The 15,071-nt window shown below is 40.2% G+C and overlaps 1 protein-coding gene across 1 annotated transcript in view; it reads right to left on the reverse strand.

The window, feature by feature from the left end:
- Positions 1–15,071, reverse strand: part of pde4ba (phosphodiesterase 4B, cAMP-specific a) — a 530,844-nt gene that overhangs the window by 470,513 nt on the left and 45,260 nt on the right. The window contains exon 2 of the mRNA XM_061883737.1: positions 13,716–13,789. Within this exon, the coding sequence (XP_061739721.1) occupies positions 13,716–13,757 (42 nt within the window). The 5' untranslated portion in view covers positions 13,758–13,789. The remainder of the gene's footprint in view (positions 1–13,715; positions 13,790–15,071) is intronic.

The raw sequence follows: 15,071 nt of genomic DNA on the forward strand, positions 1-15,071 counted from the left end.
TTGTTAAAGTCTACATATGGAATAGGGATGGAGGATTTGGTTTAAGATTTTTACCACAATATATACTGCAGCCTCCGCTTGGTGTTGTTAGTCGTGACGCAAAGATGCAGAGATGGCAGGCAAAGGGCAGGTAAAATGTATTTATTGTAAGGTTGTCAAATGATTAAAAAATGTTATTGTGAATAATCACATGTTCATAGTGAACTCAAAATTAATTGCTATTAATCTCATGTAGATACATTTTTTCATCATTAAGTGTACCATAGATTTTTACATTTTCAAGGTTTTAAAATTATGACTGGTCAAAGTGTTTGCTTTAATGACATGTTGATTACACTTTATGCTTTTTTTAAAAACTCAACACAGAAAGTACATAAATACGCTTTTAATGACTATTAAAAAATTGACCGGCAGTGCGTTTGTTCGTGTATCACTGACGGATAGGGATGATGCCGATTGTTTGATAAGAAAAGAACCGATTCCATGGCTTTGAATCCCTTTTTGAGACACGGTTACCCTTATTGAAGCTACTATACGAAATAAAAATATTTGGTTGTTTATTCGAATCCCTGGGAGCGAATCCGGTGCCACAACTTCCTGTGGCACGTCACAGAAAATGATGTAGCTCAGTCATTCGGCGGCAGATACAGAAGCAGCAACAACAATGGACCGGAAAAAAGGCTCCGAAGCATGGCTTCACTTAACTAAGAAAAATGACGAGGAAACGGTTATGTGCAGTCATTGCCAGGCTTTGCTTTCCTGTAAGGGGGAGCAGTACGACAAACAGGTTGAAACATGTTCAGGCCGTACATAACCTGAAGGTTAGAGAAAGGTGTCGTGGAGAAGCAGCGACAGAGATGACGAAGCACGCACCTCTTCCTCTGCTTCAACCTGCAGTCCCAATGATAGTGACGTTAACTGTTGCCGGTTCAATTCCATATCTGCTCACTTGTAGCCTTTAGGCTAAAATAACGTTACCTCTTATGGCAACCAGGACTGCAGTAATGTTAGCTAGACTAAGGTTACCTAAGCATAGTCAGTAGCTAACGGTAACGTTAGCCTATATGTCTGATAAGGTTAATGGTTTCTTGTAGCCTACATCATTCCTCAGTTTGCAGGTCTGTCTAATAAACTAATGCTTGCAACATGTGAATTACGATAATGTTAACGTTATCCTATTTCAGATGATGACATTCATGACAGCCAGCAAGATAAGTGAGGAGGAGAGTAAATAAATTACTCGCAAGCTGACGAGAATGATGATGAAAAATCTCCTCCCCTTCAACTTGGTGAACACAGAGGAATACAAGTAGGTTAATAATTGTATTTTGCTGACAGGTAATGGAGCAAAAAGTAAACAACACCATTACGCTGAGTTTTCTTTCAAATGTAAATTGCTGTACAACACAAATGAATGCAGGATTTTCCCTGCATGTGTTTTTCTTAGGTGGCCCACTTAAAGGGGCACTAACAGTCAATATTTATTTATTTTATTTAAAAAAATTTGGGTGGGTAACAACAGTCAAGATTTGTTTGTTTTATTTTATTTTATTCTCAAAAAATAAGTCAGCTTTTGTCAAACCAAGTATTGTGTGCTTTTTTTCCCATATACAACAACCTACCTGGATTCAATAACAGAATCGATAAGGAATCGGTTCGATAAGAGGATTCGATGATGGCATCGAAATCGATCATTTTTAACAAGCATCATCCCTACTGACAGAATTTCATATTTCTACAATAGGAGCACTTGCATTCAGATGAGGAGTGACACCATGTTTACATGTTGTCACAGTTCTATGGATTGTTACGATCATGGTGTTTGAATGTAAAATATGTTTAGTAATGTAATCTGTAATATTTATACCTGAATAAATGTTTCTGATATTCTGTACATTACATGTGGTACAAATATAGGATATTCGTATCGCTGCATGACAATGTATTAAGGTAAAAAATCACTACTCAAGTATAATCCATTTACCATTTAACCTTCTGTATTTATTCATAAAGTGTAATATTCAGTCTTCTAATCATTCTGTAATTGAGGACTATTGACCAGATCGTGTTATAAAAGAATATACACTATATTTTAACTTGCCACAAAAATCCATCCATCCGTTTTCCACCACTTGTCCCGTTCAGGGTCGCTGGAGCCTATCTCAGCTGCATTCGGGCGGAAGGCGGTGTACACCCTAGACAAGTCGCCATCTCATCACAGGGCCAACACAGACAGACAGAAAACATTCACACTCATATTCACACACTAGGGCCAATTTAGTGTTGCCAATCAACCTATCCCCAGGTGCATGTCTTTGGAAGTGGGAGGAAGCCGGAGTACCCAGAGGGAACCCACGCAGTCACGGGGAGAACATGCAAACTCCACACAGAAAGATCCCGAGCCCGGGATTGAACCGAGGACAACTCAGGACCTTCGTATTGTGAGGCACATTTACGCTTCATAATGCCCCACACATTTTCGATGGGAGACATGTCTGGACTGCAGGCGGGCCAGGAAAGTACCCGCACTATTTTACTACGAAGCCACGCTGTTGTAACAAGTGGCTCGGCATTGTTTTGCTGAAATAAGCAGGGGCGTCCATAATAACGTCGCTTGGATGACAACATATGTTGCTCCAAAACCTGTATGGACCATTCAGCATTAATGGTGCCTTCACAGTTGTGTAAGTTACCCATGCCTTGGGCACTAATACACCCCCATACCATCACAGATGCTGGCTTTTGAACTTTGCGCCTATAACAATACGGATGGTTATTTTCCTCTTTGTTTCGGAGGACACCACGTCTACAATTTCTAAATATAAATTTGAAATGTGGACTCGTCAGACCACAGAACACTTTTCCACTTTGCATTAGTCCATCTTAGATGAGCTCGGGCCCAGACAAGCCGGCGGCGTTCCTTTGTGTTGTTGATAAATGGCTTTGTTTTAACCTTCACTTACAGATGTAGCGACCAACTGTAGTTACTGAGAGTGGTTTTATGAAGTGTTCCTGAGCCTGTGTGGTGATATCCTTTACACACTGATGTCGGTTTTTGATGCAGTACCGCCTGAGGGATCAAAGTTCCGTAATATCATCGCTTACGTGGAGTGATTTCTCCAGATTCTCTGAACCTTTTGATGATTTTACGGACCGTATATGGTAAAATCCCTAAATTCCTTGCAATAGCTTGTTGAGAAATGTTGTTCTAAAACTGTTCGACAATTTACTTACAAATTGGTGAGCCTCACCCCATCCTTGATTGTGAATTACTTAGCATTTCATGGAAGCTGTTTTTATACCCAATCATGGCACCCACATGTTCCCAGTTAGCTTGCACACCTGTGGGATGTTCCAGATAAGTGTTTGATGAGCATTCCTCAACTTTATCAGTATTTATTGCCACCTTTCCCAACTTCTTTGTCATGTGTTGCTGGCATCAAATTCTAAAATTAATGATTATTTGCCAAAAAAAAAAATGTTTATCAGTTTTCACTTTAAACATGTTGTCTTTGTAGCATATTCAACTGAATATGGGTTGAAAAGGATTTGCAAATCATTGTATTCCGTTTATAATTACATCTGACACAATTTCCCAACTCATATGGAAACGGGGTTTGTACATTTTTTATGTTATTAATGCACTAAACAGTATTCTGAAACACAGAAGTGAAGCTCCACTTCTCAGCAGACATTAGCCCCAGCAATGACGACTCATGGCAATCATAGATTAAAATAGTGTTGTTTTGTCTGAAGAGCAAGTTTCCATGGCTTTGACCTGGACTTCCCATTATATACCCTTTTCTTTGCCCACCTATCCTCACTATTTTTTTCCCCACCTGTGGCTCAACAATAACTGAACGAAGCTAAATTCACCCCACGCTATGGAATGAAACGAGGGTCAGACAGGACGTGTGCACGTTAACCGTTAAAAAAATTGTGAAGTTAAATGAAATTATAGTTAACTTGTTCACCTTGACAGCCCTAATTTAATAGCAAACAACAGTTTGGCAGGGATGTGTACAAAAAAAGGCCAAGAAGCATCGCAAAGCTACACAAAACACAATGATGCAGCCTTGTTCAGAGGACAAGGCTGGCATAAACAGCATCCTGATCGGCTACCAGGAACAGGCGTGTACTGATTGCCAATCAGGGACAGGTGAGGGAGCAATAGTTTGGACAGGAGAAGATGGTAGACAGGAAATGGAAACTAAAGTTCTGAACATGAAATAAAACAAAATACTAGAAACAAATAGTAAATGTCATGAGAGATCATGACCAGAATCATTTTAAAAAGAGGTTACAAAGACTCCTAATTTGGCTGTTAGTCATTCATGGCTGTATTATTTTGTCAGAACTAATAATAACTCATTTATACACCCTAGCAATTTCTTAGACCACTTGATCTGCCCTCTCTCTTTTCTGCTCTGCCCCCCTCTCCTATGTGGAGAGGCTTTTAGGTGGCCACGGATCCGTTTCCACAGAGGAAACGCTAGCTGTTCCAAGTCTGGACCCAGGGTGGACCACTATTTTGTGCATCAGTTGGTGACGTCTCTGTGCTGCTGACTTGTCTAAATGCAAGAGGATCCCCTGCTGGCCTTTTTTTTTTTTTTTTTTTTCCCAAGATGGCGCTGCTGTAGTGGCTGCTGTAGGCAGGAGCTCTGTGCTCTTGTGTCATCCTTTTGTGTTTCCCTCTTGTTTTCATGTGTTATTATATTTTTTTGCCTTTTGGTCCGGGACCCTTTGGGACTGTGTGACAAGGGGTGTCACTTTCGTGACCTCTGTGGTGCTTTTTTTGTGGACTTCTGGATCTGCCTCCCGGGAGCCTTTTGGCCATGGAGACCAGCTGCTGGGTCTCTGCCACACCGGAGTCGCTTTGGAGGGACTGGAGGAGATGCGGATGAGGGGATAGGGCTGCGGAGCTGGCACTGAGCGCTGGGACGGAGAGGCTTCGCGGTGTCTTGGCTGGGTGAGCAGGTGTCGGACACCTCAGTCTCCTTGGACGTATCATCGCTCATCCATGCGGACTGGACACTGGCCGAGAGTGGAGTCGGCTGTCTTGGTTGCTTTGTTGGGTCTGCTCCTGTCTCTGGCCATCCTCCTTCCACCCCAGCGGACGATGGCGTGGAATACCGCAGAGGCCACCACAGTGGATATGTTTCTTTTACTTTTTATTCATAGCTGTATGTAGAAGTGTCTGGTTGTATCTGCTGCTTTAATGTCTTTAATGTCCTATGTGTTCTTTGATGTTTGATGTTTCCCTCTTACACACATGTAAGAGGGATGTGTACTATGGCTATGAGTTGTTGTTTTTTTCCCTTGGCCTCAGTCTGCACCCCCTCTCCAGGGCCCAGGCTAAGACCGATTGTTTTATTTTATTTTAATCTTCTATTTTTTTCTCCCCCCCCTTGTTTACCTGTATCTCATCTTTTTTTGTAAGGGGCGCTGGAAGCCGGCAGACCCGTCAGCGATCCTGTTCTGTCTCCCTTTAATGTTTGTCTGATTTTGAATGGGATTGTGCTGAAAATTGTAATTTTCCTGAAGGAACTCTCCTGACGGAATAAATAAAGTACTATCTATCTATCTATCTAAGGTCTGGACTCTCACGTTATTAATCAAATCCACTCGGCATCCCTTGCACCGGTCATCCAGGGTGGTGGGGGGTACATCTGCGGTCCCTTCCAAGGTTTCTTTCTTGCCCTGATGTGGGAGCAGATCCGAGGATGTTGTTGTGGTTTGTGAAGCCCTTTGAGACATTTGTGATTAGGAGCTATATGAATATCATTCGATTGATTGATTGATCATAATACAAAATGTTCCTATTGTTAAATTCCTAACACAGTCACTCAAACAAATGGTGGCACAAATTCAGGAACAAGCAGACACACACTCATAATTTTTAGCAACCAATCCACAGAGTGTTCATGATTGGAGTCCAATCATCAAACCATTCATAGGCACACTTCAGTACTGCAACACAACAAAGACAAAACACGTCGCAGGACTGAATCGTTCCCATTTGTAATCAATCAAGTGCACCAAACAAATCTCTACAAAACGTCAACTGCAATGTTGCACAATTGAGCTTGAAAGTGTTACGTAGTAAACGCACTGCATTGTCTTGCTGGCCTCTAGCCTATTTACATGGCTAAATGCAGCACTCTGCGCTAAAGTTTGTTTTCTTTTCTTTAAAAGAAGTTCCAAACATGGCGTGAACATGCAGCATTAACTGCCACAATCCTTGTCATGATCGCTTTAGAAAAAAAAAACGATTTGGTGAGATTTTTGCCATTGAAAGCAAAGCCAAAGAACTCGGGATCTAAAAAAGCGCGACTAGCCTGGATAGCAGCCGTGAGACCATCAAACATCACTTTTAACAGCATCACATGGTACTAATTGGTGTGTTCATTTTCAGACTGGTAAGTTTAAAGGCCTACTGAAATGAGATGTTCTTATTTAAACGGGGATAGCAGGTCCATTCTATGTGTCATACTTGATCATTTTGCGATACTGCCATATTTTTGCTGAAAGGATTTGGTAGAGCACATCGACGATAAAGTTTGCAACTTTTGGTCGCTAATAAAAAAAGCCTTGCCTTTACCGGAAGTAGCAGACGATGTGCGTTGTAGGGCTCCTCACATCCTCACATTGTTTACATTCATAGCCAGCAGCAGCTAGAGCTATTCGGAACGAGAAAGCGACAATTTCCCCATTAATTTGAGAGAGGATGAAAGATTCGTTGATGAGGAAATTTAGAGTGAAGGACTAGAAAAAAAAAAAGGTAATTGCAGTGGGAGCGATTCAGATGTTTTTAGACACATTTACTAGGATAATTCTGGGAAATCCCTTATCTGCCTAATGTGTTGCTAGTGTTTTAGTGAGTTAAATAGTACCTGAAAGTCGGAGGGGTGTGGCCACGGGTGGTTTGACGCCAGAGTCTCTGGGGGAAGTCACGGCAGCTGCAGGAGGACGCTGGCTCCGCTGATCTCCGGTAAGAGCCGACTTATTACCACAATTTTCTCACCGAAAACTGCCGATTTAAATGTAGTCGGGATCCATGTTCGCTTGACCGCTCTGATCCATAGTAAAGCTTCACCTCCGGGAATTTTAGACAAGGAAACACCGTGTGTTTGTGTGGCTAAACACTAAAAGCTTCCCATTTCCATCTTTCTACTTTGACTTCCCCATCATTAATTGAGCAAATTGCAAAAGATTCAGCAACACAGATGTCCAGAATACAGTGTAATTATGCGATTAAAGCAGACAACTTACAGTATAGCTTGGATCGGGCTGGAAAATAATGTCCGCTACAACCCGAGACGTCAAACGCACGCGTCATCATACGAGTCATCGTACCGCAACGTTTTCAACACGACACTTCACAGGAAATTTAAAATTGCAATTTAGTAAACTAAAAAGGCCGCATTGGCATGTGTTGCAATGTTAATATTTCATCATTGATATATAAACTATCAGACTGCGTGGTCGGTAGTAGTGGGTTTCAGTAGGCCTTTAACCCCCCAATTCCAACCTTTGATGCAGGGAGGTAATGGGTAATGAGTTTTATAGTCTTTGGCATGACTCGACCAAGGTTTGAACTCAGGGCGGACACTCTAACCAAAAGGCCACTAAGCAGGTTATGTCACTGTAATTTTAGCACTGTAGCTTACATAGCTATGCTAGTGTTGATAACATTTTCTTAAATGCTACATGGTTGTAACTGATATACTGCATCTAAATCAACCTCAACAAGTGCAGAGATACAATATATGTCAAAACTGGATAAAGTGCGGCGTAGCGCTTCGTGCCACACACACAAAGTAATGTGGGGCCTTCACGTTACACAGCCAGGAAAACATTGATTTTCATACAGAATGAAAAGCACACATTGTTCAAACTTACATCAGGAGATGATCCTGAGTAATGCACACCCACATTCTCTGCTGTGGACTATTTGAGCAATATGTTATCAAACACCCACAACCACTGCGACTGTAAGTGCAGCTGGAAGCATGAGTGCACCGAGTGTACTCATTTCAAAAGAATCTTACATTAAAGGGGTCATTATTATATTTGCTTACATTTTAAACACTTCCTTGTGGTCTAAAAATAAATTATTTCACTCTCAGGCATGTTATACTCTGTCATTTCTATCAAACGTTTATTGAGAGTCTTATGGTAAATGGATTATACTTGTATAGTGCTTGTGGAGGGGGGCGTGGCCTGCAGCAAAGCGGGGTTTGCCAGGACCGGCCTCGAAATTAGCGACAGGTGCGTAGATGGGCCACCTGGGCCTTGTTATCTAATCACCTGTCGCTCTGTTATAAGCAGCAACCAGGAGGAGAGACGAAATTGGAGCTGGAGCTGGAGCCAGAGCGTGAGCGAGAGCGTAAGAGGAAAAAGACAATTGCTGGAAAGCAACTGAGAGACTTATTGAAAAATAAAACAATATTGTAACCCTAAAACGGGCTCTCATGTCGGTGCTTGGTGGTCTGAAGAACCTCCAGGAGGGCAACCTCCACAGTGCTTTTCTACCTTCAAGGTACTCAGAGCGCTTTCAATCAATCATCAATCAATGTTTATTTGTATAGCCCCAAATCACAAATGTCTCAAAGGACTGCACAAATCATTACGACTACAACATCCTCGGAAGAACCCACAAAAGGGCAAGGAAAACTCACACCCAGTGGGCAGGGAGAATTCACATCCAGTGGGATGCCAGTGGCAATGCTGACTATGAGAAACCTTGGAGAGGACCTCAGATGTGGGCAACCCCCCCCCCCCTCTAGGGGACCGAAGTGCGACACTATTTCCACATTCACACACACTTGCCAGGCCCTAACCACGAACCATCAGGAGCAAGGATGAAGTGTCTTGCTCAAGGACACAACAAACATGACTAAGTTGGTAGAAGCTGGGGATCGAACCAGGAACCCTCATGTTGCTGGAACGGCCACTCTACCAACTGTGTCACGCAGTCCCCTTATGTGTTTTTCTTTTATTTGTTGGTTTCACTGTCTTTCAGTTAAAGATCGAAACAGTCTAGTATTGTTAAGTCTTGCTCTAAGATTACCGGAGTAAAACTTAAGAGTAAACTTCTTCTGCAACCAGCAAATCCTCCGCAAAGCAAAGAGCATTTTAGTCTCCCTGAGCAATGTCCTTGCAAGGGAATTCTAACTGTTGCCTTTAGGGGGACATTATGCCATACTTGCCAACCCTCCCGGATTTTCTGGGAGACTCCCGAAATTCACCGCCTCTCCCGGAAGGAGACAAATTTTCTCCCAAAAATCTCCCGAAATTTAGATGGCGCTGGAAGCCACGCCCACTCCAGCTCCATGAGCACCTGACTCAATGTTGTGACCCTCTTAGACAGGACAATACTGCCATCTATACATAGAATAGAATAGAAATATATTCTACATTTAAGTGCAGTCAAGGAACATGCATTAGGGAGTTTGGTCTGAAGCCCACAGTAAAGAGACGTAACTTCATCATGTCGCCTGGTTATTGACTCCAACCCAATATATTACAACGTTGACGAGCAAATAGAAAAAATACGCTTGCAAGTTCCAGAACGATTGGAAACAAGAATTTCAGTTTATCCAGGAGAGTTCAAAGGGGAAGGGTATGTTGCCTGTAAATTTTGCAGAACAGACTTCTCCATTGAACACGGTGAACGGATATACTCAGTCATGAACGGTCAGTCAGCGAAGCACAAAGCGTCCGCAGCGCAGCATCGTTCACAACCCAGTATTATGGGCCACCTCGCAAAATGGAGACCCGATGGTGTATCTTATGCTGAGACAAAAATGGCTATGCTGATAGCTGGAAGCAACATCCCGTTCTCATTTGCGGATGTCTACAACAAATCCGTAAAGTATGTTCCCGGATTCGGAGATCGCTCGCCAGTACGCAAATGGCAGAACAAAGGTTACTCAAATAGTGAAAGGTAAGTGTTGTTGTGGTTTTTTAGTAACCAGCAAGCACAGTAGTTAGTAGAACAACTGTGTTTTTATTACTGTGTATTTGATAGGTGCCGTCTGAAATTAAACTATTTCTTTTATTTATATGAATAATAAAATAAATATATAAAGCTAGAATTCAGTTGAAGTCAAGTATTTCATACATATATATATGCATATATATATACATGAAATATATTTGAAATACTCGAGTTGGTGAATTATACGCCACCCCCTCTTAACCACGCCCCCCGCCCCCCACCCCACACCTCCCAAAATCGGAGGTCTCAAGGTTGGCAAGTATATGTTATGCCCTTCCATTGTGTAAAACATACCGCTTTTCCAAATCATTCGTCCCCTCTGCAGCCAAACTCTTGAACTCTTAAACTTTTGCATTTTTCAGAGTGTTGTATTGTTTACGCGTTGTTGACTTTTTATTTATTGAGAGCCATGTAGGCTTTGTGAACCACGGCAACCTGTTGCTCAAAATGAATTGACCCTTGAGGGATTAATAAAGATTTTTGAATTGAATATATAACTGCTTTGGTCGAATTGATGCATAGATTCAGTTTTACAGAACATCTTCAAGCCGCTTTCTGACCGCCTCTTCAGAATGAACCCTTTTGTGGGCGATATTATTTACAGGCTAAAGCCCTTCTCCAGGCCAAGCCCCCTACAATGGTGTCTTCTTCAGCCATGTTGTAACTTTTTAGCGCTTCCATATAGAGTCCATTAAAAGATATAACTTGGAACGATACGCTACCTTTAATTAGAAATGGCAACAGCAAAGGATTTTAGCATGCATGTGAATTTATGAGGACTTTAGTGGATCCCAAATGCACAAAAACAGGTCATATCTGATAGAAAAAATTGTGCATTGCGTCATCGGGTCCCTTTCAAATGAAACACATACATTATTTGGGTCATATGGTTGTTCATTTACACAAAGTTTTACGTAATATCTGATAAAGGGGAACCTCTTGAACATGGTGCCCCTCATTTCTCCCTAGTTCCTGCTTCTAAAAGTGATGTACTGTACAGTATGTATCTAGCCACTGTCTGTCAGACCGCAGCAGACCATAGTCATTAGTACTTGGGTCTCATTATTTTGTTCTTTCACCTTATCGATGCTTTTTTTTGGTCCTTCAGAACATGCACTAAAGCGATTATTATGCTTCACGTTTGCCTAATTATTGAGCTCCCCAGTCCTTTATTCTCATCTGTGACAATTTCTAACCCTCATTACAGTATATCCTCATTGTATCCTTTACACCTCTTTATTTCATCTTTTGTAATGAATGGGGTTAAGGTTTTAACAACTCTCTGTGAGCCTTAGAGCAGTGGTTCCCAACCTTTTTTCAGTGATGTACCCCCTGTGAACATTTTTTTGATTCAAGTACCCCCCTAATCAGAGGTGGGTAGTAACGCGTTACATTTACTTGAGTAACTTTTGGGATAAATTGTACTTCTAAGAGTAGTTTTTATGCAACATACTTTTACTTTTACTTGAGTATATTTATAGAGAAGAAACGCTACTTTTACTCCGCTCCATTTATCTACATTCAGCTTGCTACTCGCTACTTTTTTTATCGATCTATTAATGTTTGTTTTGGTTTTTCAAAGTAGGAACTGCGCATGCCTGCGTTTCACCAATCACATGCAGTCACTGGTGACGTTGGACGAATCAAACAGAGCCAGGCGGTCACATGACCGTGATACGTAAAACCTGACTTAAACATGTTGACAAACTTATTGGGGTGTTACCATTTAGTGGTCAATTGTACGGAATATGTACTGTACTGTGCAACATACTAATAAAAGTTTCAATCAATCAATCAAAAGTGAAAAGGAAAAAAGACACTTTTTATTTCAACCGTACTTCCCGTCAAAAGCCTAAAGACTGATTGCACAGTTCCTGTCTTCACAATAAAAGCGCCGCTTCATCGCGCCTGCGCTAACTAAATAAGAGTCTTCGAAAGCCAGCCCAAACAAGCTAGCAAGCTACGGAGTTTGCCGCCAATGTATTTCTTGTAAAGTGTATAAAAAACAATATGGAAGCTGGACAAATAAGATGCCAAAAACCAACGACTTTTATGTGGTATTAGACAGAGAGGAGGACTTTTTTCTCCTCCATTTGAAAACATGGACGTTATCAGCAATACTGTCTGATTCCAATCAATGCAAGTCATCAGAATCAGGTAATACACCAACTTCTATTCTTGTCTTCATGAAAGATAGGAATCTATATGTTAAACATGCATGTATATTCATTAAAACACCTTTAACATGTCAACAAAAACGGCAAAATAAATAAATATAAATGATATATAAATGTATGTATGTATGTATATATATATATATATATATATATATATATATATATATATACATACATATATATATATATATATATATATATATATATATATATATATATATATATATATATATATATATATATATGATATCTGTGTGTATGTATATGATATGTGTATGTATGTATATGTATAGATGAGGTAGATCACCTCGACTTGGTCATTTATTAAGCAATTGATTAACGTTGAAAAACTTATTGGGGTGTTACCATTTAGTGGTCAATTGTACGGAATATGTACTGTACTGCAATCTACTAATACAGGTTTCAATCAATCAATCAATCAATCAATCAATCAATCAATCAATGCCTACTGAGCCTATGGTGCTGTTAAGTTATTGTAGCTCAATGTCCCTTAATGTTTTTTATTTTAATGTACTATTATTTAATATATATTATTGTTTTAGTTGCTTAAGAGATAATCCTGGCTCCGAATTTCATTTGCTCGTTGCTATTTTTATGTTTTTGTGCATTATTTGTTGCCGTAATCATTAAACAAACAGGTTACTCATCAGTTACTCAGTACTCGAGTAGTTTTTTCACAACATACTTTTTACTTTTACTCAAGTAAATATTTGAGTGACTACTCCTTACTTTTACTTGAGTAATAAATCTCTAAAGTAACAGTACTCTTGAGTACAATTTCTGGCTACTCTACCCACCTCTGCCCCTAATCAGAGCAAAGCATTTTTGGTTGAAAAAAAGAGATAAAGAAGTAAAATACAGCACTATGTCATCAGTTTCTGATTTATTAAAATGTATACCAGGGCAAAATATTGCTCATTTGTAGTGGTATTTCTTGAACTATTTGGAAAAAAGATGTAAAAATAACTTGTTGAAAAATAAACAAGTGATTCAATTATAAATAAAGATTTCTACACATAGAAGTAATCATCAACTTAAAGTGCCCTCTTTGGGGATTGTAATAGAGATCCATCTGGATTCATCAACTTAATTCTAAACATTTCTTCACAAAATAACTAATCTTTAACATCAATATTCATGGAACATGTCCACAAAAAATCTAGCTGTCAACACTGAATATTGCATTGTTGCATTTCTTTTCACAGTTTATGAACTTAAATTCATATTTTGTTGAAGTATTATTCAATAAATATATTTATAAAGGATTTTTGAATTGTTTCTATTTTTAGAATATTAAAAAAAAAAAAACTCACGTACCCCTTGGCATACCTTCAAGTACCCCCAGGGGTACGCGTACCCCCATTTGAGAACCACTGCCTTAGAGGGTTCAACCTTTTCGCACAGTCACCAAAATTATTTTCAAGAACAAAACATCCCTTTGTGCCATGCCCCTTACCTTGAGCTGTATTATTAATTAAGTTTCAAACATGTATGTACAGACGATGATGACTTACATTGTTAGGAGACACTGTGAGGACACTCCGGCTCTTCCTCATCTTTCTTTGAGGATGTCCCCTCACTTACACTTCTGCAAACAAAATATATACAAGCAAGTTAAGGTTGGTACAAACAACTTAAAATAATGTGTGTATTCTCCTCCCAATAGTGTGGGGGTTTTGATGATCAGCACATACAGTCGTGGTCAGAAAAAGTATTTAGTCAGCCACCGATTGTGCAAGTTCTCCCACTTAAAATGATGACAGAGGTCTGTAATTTTCATCATAGGTACACTTCAACTGTGAGAGACAGAATGTGAAAAAAAAAATCCAGGAATTCATATTTTAGGAATTTTAAAGAATTTATTTGTAAATTATGGTGGAAAATAAGTTTTTGGTCAACCATTCAAAGCTCTCACTTTTGCCTCAAAATCTCACGATACATGGCCGGGTTCATTCTTTCCTTAACACGGATCAGTCGTCCTGTCCCCTTAGCAGAAGAACAGCCCCAAAGCATGATGTTTCCACCCCCATGCTTCACAGTAGGTGTGGTGTTCTTGGGGTGCAACTCAGTATTCTTCTTCCTCCAAACACGACAAGTTGAGTTTATACCAAAAAGTTTTATTTTGGTTTCATCTGACCACATGACATTCTCCCAATCCTCTGCTGTATCATCCATGTATCCATTTTGGTATAAACTCAACTCGTTGTGTTTGGAGGAAGAAGAATACTGAGTTGCATCCCAAGAACACCATACCGACTGTGAAGCATGGGGGTGGAAACATCATGCTTTGGGGCTGTTTTTCTGCTAAAGGGACAGGACGATTGATCCGTGTTAAGGAAAGAATGAATGGGGCCATGTATCGTGAGATTTTGAGCCAAAACCTCCTTCCATCCATGGTTGACCAAATACTTATTTTCCACCATAATTTACAAATAACCGTTGTTTTTTTTTTTTTATTGTTTAATTTGTATTGCCTCACATGATGAACACTACATATATTTCTATATGATGCCGGATAACACTCCGGGAGCCATCACTTTTTTACGCTCGCTATCCCGGTAGCGAGAAGATAATCCGCCGGATTATCCGCCGACCACCATGTTGCTGCAGGGAGGAAAAGCGGAACGACACACATTGCGGAATTACCATTATTCTCCGTGCGTCGGCTAAATACAAATATATTTATTTATTTGCACAGAGAAAGTTGCGCAAGGGATACAATTTGAAACGTCATTATACAACTAGACATGCTGAAGAGTATGCAAACAATTCTTTAAGAAATATTTTCTTGCGGCCCAGCCTCACCCAAACTCTGGCCCCCAGGTAAGGTGAGTTTGAGACCCCTGTTCATTCACATTCATACATGAGTG

This window comes from Nerophis ophidion, linkage group LG22 (genome assembly GCF_033978795.1).
Source record: "Nerophis ophidion isolate RoL-2023_Sa linkage group LG22, RoL_Noph_v1.0, whole genome shotgun sequence".
Lineage (NCBI taxonomy): Eukaryota > Metazoa > Chordata > Actinopteri > Syngnathiformes > Syngnathidae > Nerophis > Nerophis ophidion.